At 36.6% G+C, this 10,000-nt stretch overlaps 1 protein-coding gene across 4 annotated transcripts in view; it reads left to right on the top strand.

The window, feature by feature from the left end:
- Nucleotides 1-8,131: 8,131 nt before the first annotated feature.
- The window catches only part of LOC122253628 (uncharacterized), a 13,553-nt gene continuing 11,684 nt past the window's right edge, over nt 8,132-10,000 (top strand). The window contains exons 1-2 of one of the 4 annotated variants that reach the window (XM_043016895.2): nt 8,132-8,203; nt 9,003-9,109. Coding sequence is in view for 2 of the 4 variants with exons in the window: in XM_043016893.2 (XP_042872827.1) it covers nt 9,307-9,380 (74 nt within the window). In the remaining 2 variants the exon portion in view is untranslated. Of the gene's footprint in view, nt 8,204-9,002; nt 9,381-10,000 lie in introns of those variants that run through there. The other 3 variants (XM_086539828.1, XM_043016893.2, XM_043016894.2) reach the window with 3 other exon arrangements.

Here is a 10,000-nt window from a genome sequence, read left to right as displayed (position 1 = left end):
ATGTATATGTAGCACACACACACACGTAACCTTTCTTCTAGTCACGCACTCGAAGTGTGATCTACACGGCTTTATCTACGCAGTGCAGTAAGTTCTGCTGTATCCATACTTACATGCACTTTCATATATGTACGTACATGCACATCGCTAGTAATGTAGTATCACCTTGTCCTATTTATCTATTTGATTTGTAACATAAAATAAAGCTTAGCTAGACTTACATACAAATCTACATACACGCACACATATACATTTGTATGTGTGTATGTATGTAAGTGTGTGTATGGAAACAATTATATAAACAAATAGAGTATGATTAAGATAACGTAAAGGAAAACTGAAATAAATACATACATGTTTACGCAAATGAACTCTTATGATTCATGTTTAGATTTAGAAACATGGTAAAGATACGGCAGGTAATTTATAGAGCAGATAATAATTCTTATCAGTGAAGGTCGCTTTAATGCGCATGTTATCCTTAATCTTATCAAATCAATTTAACACATTTGTATCGAATGTTCTGAAGACTGTGCTTTTTGCGTTCAAGCATTAAGTCAACAGTGACACCTTTGGGTACAAGCTGCAGGTGATGAACTCGTATGTCGTCTGAAGACGTAGGTATCTAACGATTATGTTAAATACCTTTGATTGCGCCGAAGGGAAAACCCTCCATAAAACTGGGATGTTTGGAACACGCAGAGGGGTGTTATTACCTCTCGTGTACCATGACGTAAGCTATCTGCCTTATGGAATAAACCTTATTTGTATAAATCCTTTATCTGGTATCAGATTACTATTTTGTGTGGGTTATTTGTGTCAGCATGCTAAGACACAATCACAATATATATATATATATATATATATATATATATATATATAGAGAGAGAGAGAGAGAGAGAGAGAGAGAGAGAGAGAGAGAGAGAGAGAGAGAAAGAGAGAGAGAGAGAGAGTAAAAGATGAAAATTAAGATATAATAAAAGAATGAATCATACAATCCACAAGAACCGCAATGACAAATGATCCCAGTTCTGTGTGCGGTCGGCCTTGAAAGGGTTTCCACACAGGTGATCTGCTCAATCGTCAAAGAAATAACGATTATCAACATACAATTTGAAATAAAAGTTTCCTTGCTTTCCAGCCGAGTGATATGAAGGCTCCTACCGCTGTAAAAACTATCTGGCCAAAGCAGGTTCATTGAAAATTCTCTGATGAGGGCACACGTATATACCCCCCCCACACACACACACACGGGATTATTCATGGGTGACTAGTTATTTAATCAATAATACATTCACTTTCGTTTTTTTTCTGTAAAAAAAAAGACACATTCACTCGCCACAGACAAACGCATCCTTCGACTAACTTTAGGCTAATGGGATCCTCTTCTTAGTCCCCAAAGGCAATTTTACTTGCAGATGATATTCTCATATGGTATAAATAATCAAGGTATGGATCTGATAAGACGATTATGAATCACGGAACATTCAAATTGGTGACTCATACCTCTGTGCAGTTACAAAAGTTTTGCAGTAATTAAAGCATGCGTAGGAGATGTAGCTGGAGGAGAGGGAGAGGGAGGCTGCAATTGAACATAGCTGGCGGCACCACTGGAGCAGTTCACCATCTTAAGAAAATGCGTCTTGGCTATTTGGCAGCTAACGATTGTGTTTTCTCTTGACAGGCTCATTTACTTTCACTTGATGGTTATCTTTTCCTTCTTCTTGTGTTTTAGTCAAACGCAATGAACACACTTACTGAGTCGGTGCTTGATGCTTGCAAATAAACTCAATGCTTATGGTATATGATAGCAAAACGAAGTGATAAAGATGATAGTAATTATGGTGATGATGATGATTATCACCATACCATAAAATAGAGTAACTAATAAAATCTTAATCTAATCGACGCACAAGAGGCAGTGCAATGACCGCAACATAGCTGCAACAATTTAGATAACTCGATTCCCTTTGGTTCATTTTCTACACGTCCTGTGCATCTTTATGTAATGTCGCTTAAATGCATGACCGTATCACATACGAAAGGGATCAAATTGTGATGTAGCTATAATCAAGCGAATGAAAAGAAAAAAGAAGCTAATGCTCCACCCCCCCCCCTAAAGAAAGAAAGAAAAAAATATAGCCTTTTCTCTTTTCGTTTTTTTGTTCAGAGCACTAGACTGAAAAAGTAACTGTTTCTTGCAGTATTAAATGTAATAAAATACAAACATGTTTCATACCAAATCAATTGGCAAAGTTATGGGAACCTTCACATGTCTTTTTTTACTTGGCGATATCCCCTTAAAAAGACCTTGTGCATTATGACTTGTTCTTATCCTGTCAAATACTAATTTATCCTTAACCTGTACTGATTTATCCTTAAAGAATATGCCAAGTCACGAATTCAAAACTTCTGCTGGGTAATTGAATGCTGTGTGACTAGCAGAGACAAAATGAATAAGGAATATTTTGTATTTTGTAGTTTCTGTATGTCAGTTTAACACTATGGTCACAGTGAAGTTAAATACATACTAGTGTTATTTGGTAGTTCAATAAATTATATATAGTTGGATACAAAAAAATATTAGGTAATTACATGTTCTATAGAAAATAGTAGATGAAACATAATTGCATGACCAGATACATACGGCCAGAATACATATTAGCCATCAACTAAAATATAGGTAGAATCTATACATACAGCATATAGATTTTGCTGCCTTTGAATAGAGTACCATACCAAAACACACACACACACACACACACACACACACACACACACACACACACACACACACACACACACACAACAACAACAACAACAATATCAATAGCAACAATATTATCCCTACGACAACCCAACTGCCTATTAGTATATGCATTGTCTTATGAATAGAACATATACGGCTTTATTTTGGGATTTTAGTCATATTACTCATCCTTAAAAAAATGCAGCAAAGTAAATTATAACGGCGGTTGATTTAACTCATTGCATTACAGAATTTCATCTAGAATGCTCCCTGATCTTTCTTCGGGATACAGCGTTTCCAAAATGTCTAATTTTATACATGTTCCTGTAAATAAAGGAGCTTTTGTAGCACATTCACGAAAAATATTGGAGGCAAAGCTTGGTTACAGTAGCTTCTGCGAATCCTCCTGGTGCATTGGGCAGCTGATTGACTAAATTGGATAATTTGCCATATCAACCAAACACGGAGGAAGGTGTGCGGTAACCATACACTTGCGTTTCATGTCTCCCCGGCCACAGTGAACTGATATCAGGCCATTGACACTTGCCTGATAAGGTGATCCATAACCACCAAAATCGGTTCTGGCGCAGAGTTTTTGGAAAGAGATACATTGGTAAATGGATAGAGCGAGAAAGAAAAAATGGATACACAGACATACAGACTCACACACACACACATATAGATAGATATAAATAGATAGATATAGATAGATGGATATATATATATATATATATATATATATATATATATATATATATATATATATATACAGAGAGAGAGAGAGAGAGAGAGAGAGAGAGAGAGAGAGAGAGAGAGAGAGAGAGAGAGAGAGAGAGAGAGAGAGAGACCGGTTCATATTTTGAACAAGACGAAACAAAAACACAACAGCCCATGGTCACTCCAGCCGGTCACTACACATGACGCCCAGATGTGAGCCATGTGACGACGATACCCTGATCCCGTGATCTGATCGCCTCCGAAACAAATGGAACCAGGGAATCTGTGGATCAGAATCTTTTGCCTTCTCAGTTAATACAAAGATACAAAGAAAGGCATTGGTTGGTAGATCGATAAATTGATTGGTAGATAGGTAGATAAGAAGAATGATGCAGACATAGATTATATATATATATATATATATATATATATTTATATATATATATATATATATATATACACACACAGACATACACACACACAAACACACACACACACACACATATATATATATATATATATATATATATAGAGAGAGAGAGAGAGAGAGAGAGAGAGAGAGAGAGAGAGTGCAACGCTTGCAACATAAATGACCTGGGAAAGTCCAGTGTGATTTTCCGCAAGTTGCATTAGGGAATTTACACTCTGAATTTTCCTTGAATATCTTATTTTTCTTTTCGAATTGTGTTTCCATATATCCAACAGCTTTCAAGACATCTGCATACATTCACCTGTCATTTATGTTTTTTGCATTTGCGTCTCCGCACATAACGGACACACAAACACAAATGTATGAATATATGTATACATACACATTTTTTCATTAGCTTACTTATCTAGTCATTTATATACTGTTTATCCATTTATCTATTTCATTAAACATCAACAAAACACTAGTTGTAAGAAAGGCAGGTGAGAAAACAGACCTCGCGAATAGATGCAACATATAACACACAGGTGTTGTGACGATCGAAGCGGAGGAAGGACGAGCGCCAGGAAGAGGGTTTTGTGTGGGTAACGAAAGAGAGACACGCAATGAATGACCTTGGCGCAGGATCGCCGAGGCAGTTATCGTGTGAGGCGTTATGTGCTGCGACATGTGAGCTTGCTTTGAATGAGTCTGAAGTAGCGAGTGCACAAGCAAGCAAGCACGTGACTCAGGGCCGAAAGCAGACACGTGACTTGAGGAAGGGGGGGGGGGAGCAGCCGCGCATCCCAGAGGTGGAGGCTAACATATGGCTTGAAGTGGAGAGCAGACTATTGACTCACGGATAGAAGCAGACGCCTGGCTTGAGGTGGATAGCAGACGCTCATCTCAGAGGTGGAGACAAACACGTGACCTCGGGTGGAAAGCAGACTATTGACTCAGGGATGAAAGCAGTTACGTGACTTTAGGGGGGGGGGGGGGCAAACACGTGATCGGGGTTGGAAAGCATACTATTGACTCAAGAATGGAAGCAGAAACTGGACATGAGGTGGAAAGCAGCCGCGTATCTCAGAGGTGGAGGTAACCACGTGACCTGGGATTGAAAGCAGGCTAAACACGTGACTCGTGAATGAAAGCAGACAGGTGGATTGGGGTGGAAGCGATAAGAGTCAAGTGACAAAGAGCTGCTTGACGTCGTCCATTAGGTTGCAGCTTACCAAAATAGCCTTTTCAAGATTTTTATGCTTCTGTACTCGTGCAGCAATATCTGGTAGTGATAATAAGATATGATAGTTAATCAGCTAGTGCAACATTTTACCATTGGCACTGAGTGCTTTTCTCATATGAAGAGACAAATAATCATAATAATATGACGTCCACAAAATGAAGTGATCACAGGCAATCATTATAACCCTCCCATTACCTGTTAGCATCTACAGGCATATGCTCATGTGATCTAAGAAACATTTCGTTCTCAGTCTAACTACATAGTAACAAACATTAAAGAAAGAAAAAAGTATAAAAAAAAGAAAAAAAAGGCTTGAAGCGGAGGGGAAGCAAGCATCCCGAGGGCCAGGCAGGACCGGATCCTCAATTGCTCAACGGATCGAAAAAAACGAGGCGAGTTTTCTTACTGTCGAGCGCGAAGCATGAAAAGTTAAATATAAACATGAATCATCTAGCTAATCGTAAACCAGCAATACAGCTGGAGATTTTACAAACCAAAGCAAAAAGGGAGTGAAAAAATGTATTAATAACAATAATGACTTATGTTTTAAATTTTGGACAACTAGTAAAGCAAAACACTTCCACAACACGCAGGCTGTTGCGCAATCCTCTCGCCCTGTGCGTGTAGGTAGGCGGAAGTATTTAACATCCGTGCCTCTTCCTCTATGTAAATTCCCGGGTTATTCGGCACAATAAGTCTAAGTCAAAGTCCATTTTCCTCTTGTCTGTAAACCTTCTATTACACACATGGCTTGGTAAGAGTCGTGAGAACACAGATGGTTGTTATGGAAGCGACAGCTGCTATATAGTAAACAGTGGATAAAGTAACTCTGGGTATCATTTCCAACCTTTGGAAATGCGATCCATCAGATGTTATAAAAATAGCCTCGGGTTATCGCAATCGCCTTGCAAGAACCACGACTACTGTGAGAGGCTGAACCTTTGCATACTTCGCAGCATTACAGTTATGAAAAATACGAATATTGGTTAAGTTTTTACGATATGTCAAAAGCAATACAGTGGGAGTAGTATTAGTTATAGGGAGAAGTAGTGGCAGTAATACCAGTAATTTTGATGGTAATGATGATGATGAGAAATAGTAATGGCGTTAGTAACAGTAATGATGATTATAATAGCAAAACAAGATACACAATGATCATAATGAAATGATAATCATTATAACGATAATGGCAATGGGATAGTAATGAATATCAATAAATGTAACAGTAATGATAATGATGATCATGATTATGGTGATGGCGACGATGACTATGATGATTATGTTGGTAGTGATAATAGTGGTAGCAGTAACAATACAGTAATAATAATAAAGGTGGTGGTGCTGATGATAATAATAGAAATGATGATTTTATTCACAATGATATAGGTAATGATCATGACAATAATGATATTATTGTATTATTGTATTATTAGTATTTCATCAGACGTTGTCGCAATGAAAATCATGTTAATCTTTATAATATTACAAATGACGACAATGACACTAATACTGACAATAATAAAACTGAGACTATAAATATAAGTAAGATTTTAAAGGTAAGAGATGAGCGTGTCAATAATATGATTTCAGGAAGTTGGCAACAAGGTTAACTACCTCACCAAAGCAACAGTTCAACCTTTAGTAAACACTGAATTACCGGACCACGGAAGTGAATTATGTATATTTTGTTGAAGTTACTCCATCTGAAAAAAACAATGACAGACAAAGAAATACGTAGTTCAGTAGATAGCTGAGTCACGTCTACTGGAAAGTGCTGATGTCCTACCTGGCGTAAACATTATGTTTTTTTATTTATTTTTTCAATATGTAGTTCTGAGCTATATTCTTATTTTTTTTTATACGACCACTAGTGGGTATAAATGGAAAGAAAGGGAGCGAGTGCCACGAGTCCTGAAATAAACTATATTATTCGTGAAAGATGGAATCTGCTAAATATTTGCTCAGTAGAATTTTGCTTAATCATGGTGACATGGATTCATACTCAGTCGTGACTTTGCCATCTTAGGACTCCCTTCAGGTAGACTCACGTCCCTCTTCACATAAATTCTGTTTTCGAGACGTTGAAATGCTGGGCTTTTATTATTCATCACCGTAAGAAAGAAATTAAAAATGTATTCTCTACATGAATTTTCCAAATGGATATGTATATGTGCATATATGTATGTATATATATATATATATATATATATATATATATATATATATATATATATATAATATATATATATATATGTGTGTGTGTGTGTGTGTGTGTGTGTGTGTGTGTGTGTGTGTGTGTGTGTGTGTGTGTGTGTGTGTGTGTGTGTGTGTGTGTGTGTGTGTGTATCTGTGTTTGTAAGTGTATAAATATTCCTTCTTTTTTCCTTTTTCTGTTTCTTTCCCTCATATCTTATCACAACGAACCATTCACACCAAAATCACCCCCACAGAGCATGATCAAAACAAGAGTCATTAATTCACATACTGTACTTTATGAAACCTTAATTCAGTCAACGTCAACTATTTTTACAATCAACCAGTTACCGAGATGCCTGTCAACGGCTGTTCCACGTTGTAGTTTGTTAAGAAATTCGAACGATCAATCATACTCAGTACCAAATAGTATCACATGCGGCCACCAGAAGTTCATTCATTTTTAGGTCAATTCGTGAATTTATGATACCGAAGCCGCCATTTTAGGTTGGATCACCGGAAATTCAGAATTTAGAAAAGTTGTTGATTTATCTATTCGTCATTTTTTTCATCTATATGTTTACCTTTCTATAGTCTTTTTATAAAATCATTAATGATGTTATTGGTATCGCCGGATTGACATTGTTATCATCATTGTAGTTATTATTACCATTATCATTGGCTTTAATATTAACTATTATCATCACCATCCTTATCATCCTATTTATTATCTAATCATCATCCCAGTTATCAGTATATTTGCTACCATCGTGTCACCACCACCATCTTTAGCAGCAACAGCAACGTTCAGCGGGAGTTCTATAGAATACAAGGGGTGGAGGGTGTACAGTGATTCAGGGAGTTTCTAAAATGTAGCCCCTGGCAGATGGTAAAAACAGGGGGGGGGGGGGAGACAGGGGGAGCACGGCCCTTGGAGCCCTCCTATGGTGATCCCCATATATATATATATATATATATATATATATATATATATATATATATATATATATATATATATATATATTATATATATATATATATTATATATATATATATATATATATATATATATTTGTGTGTGTGTGTGAAAGAAATAGAGAGTATTACATGTGTGTATTCATGCAATACTCGCTTTCTTTCTCTCTCATATATATATTATATATATAATATATATATATATATATATGTATATATATGTATGCATATATATACATATATATGATAAATATCATATAAAGTATATAGTAATATATATATATATATATATATATATATATATATATATATATATATATATATATATATATATATATAATATATATATACGTATATACACACACACACACACACACACACACACACACATATATATATATATATATATATATATATATATATATATATATGTATATATACATATATATGTCTATGTATATATATATACATATATATATAATTATATATATATATACACACATGTATATATATATATATACATATATATATATATAAACACACACACACACACACACACACACACACACACACACACACACACACACACACACACACACACACACACACACACACACACACACACACACACTCACACACGTACACAGCAACACAAGCACACTTAGCCATCCCATGAATATCTAATAATTCTCACTCTAATTGTATGCGACCAGGGGAGAAAAAAGAAGTAATAAAAGGACGTAACCGCAGATGATTATAAACCGGCCTTTCGACTCGGGGTCCCTGAATGACGTCAAGCCAGGGAGCCTTCCCGAGCGAGGTGAGTGATGGGTAATATTTCCCAACATGCCCAGCCACGCCGCCAATTTTATACTGTCCTGGGGAATACGGGAGCTCAGTAACATACTAGACAATGAGGGAGAACCTATTGGCGAGGAGGGCTGCCCCAATGTCTCTCTCAGGGGCGTTGCGGGCGTGTAACAAGAGCAGGAGAGGGGAAGTGGACCAACATGGCGGATGAGAGGTGGTGTTTTAACGCCGTGGAAGGAGAGAGGAACGCGTTTTCACACCACGTCTTATGGCGATGTTGTGTAAGCCATGTAGATCCCTTCTGTGTGAATGGCTTTCCTTTTAGTCTTGTCTCCGGTCGCAATGCCTTCGCTCTGTTGTCTTTGACGTTCTGGGTTTTGAATTTGGTCAGACTTGTGTTGGAGAATCGGTTCCCGATGGAGGAATTTCTTTTTGTCTTGATGGTTTAAGGGGTCGCTACACGTGGTATGGAGGGAAAGGCATGAATAAATGAAAAAGGTACAACTTTCTCTTTATCCCTGTGAAGAATTTAAAAAGGAAGTTTCCAATTCTGAGGCTGGGTAAATCAAAACATGTTTTCTTGATCTGTGAAGGAGGCAAAGGTGCAGATTATCCATTGTGTTGTTTCAGGGTTTACCTTAGTGTAAGGAAGTTGCTTTGGGGTTAAACAGGGTTTGAGAAAATTCTTGAAGATTTTGTTTAGGATATAATGTACTAGAAGTATGAGAAGTTTTCCAATCATTGTTTCCAAGACCTATAAGTGTTCCTTACCTTTCAATGTAAAGATTTTGATTTGTTATGCACACAAACGATATGTAAATCTCTTCTTAATATTTCAAGATGAATTGTTAGGTCACATAAAACTACAAATGGATAATTATTACAGCTCTAATTAAAAATA

Source organism: Penaeus japonicus, unplaced genomic scaffold, assembly GCF_977035675.1.
Source record: "Penaeus japonicus unplaced genomic scaffold, GWHDUDI00000001_assembly GWHDUDI00000001, whole genome shotgun sequence".
Taxonomy (NCBI): Eukaryota; Metazoa; Arthropoda; class Malacostraca; order Decapoda; family Penaeidae; genus Penaeus; species Penaeus japonicus.
This window is presented reverse-complemented; position numbering and strand designations above follow the sequence as displayed.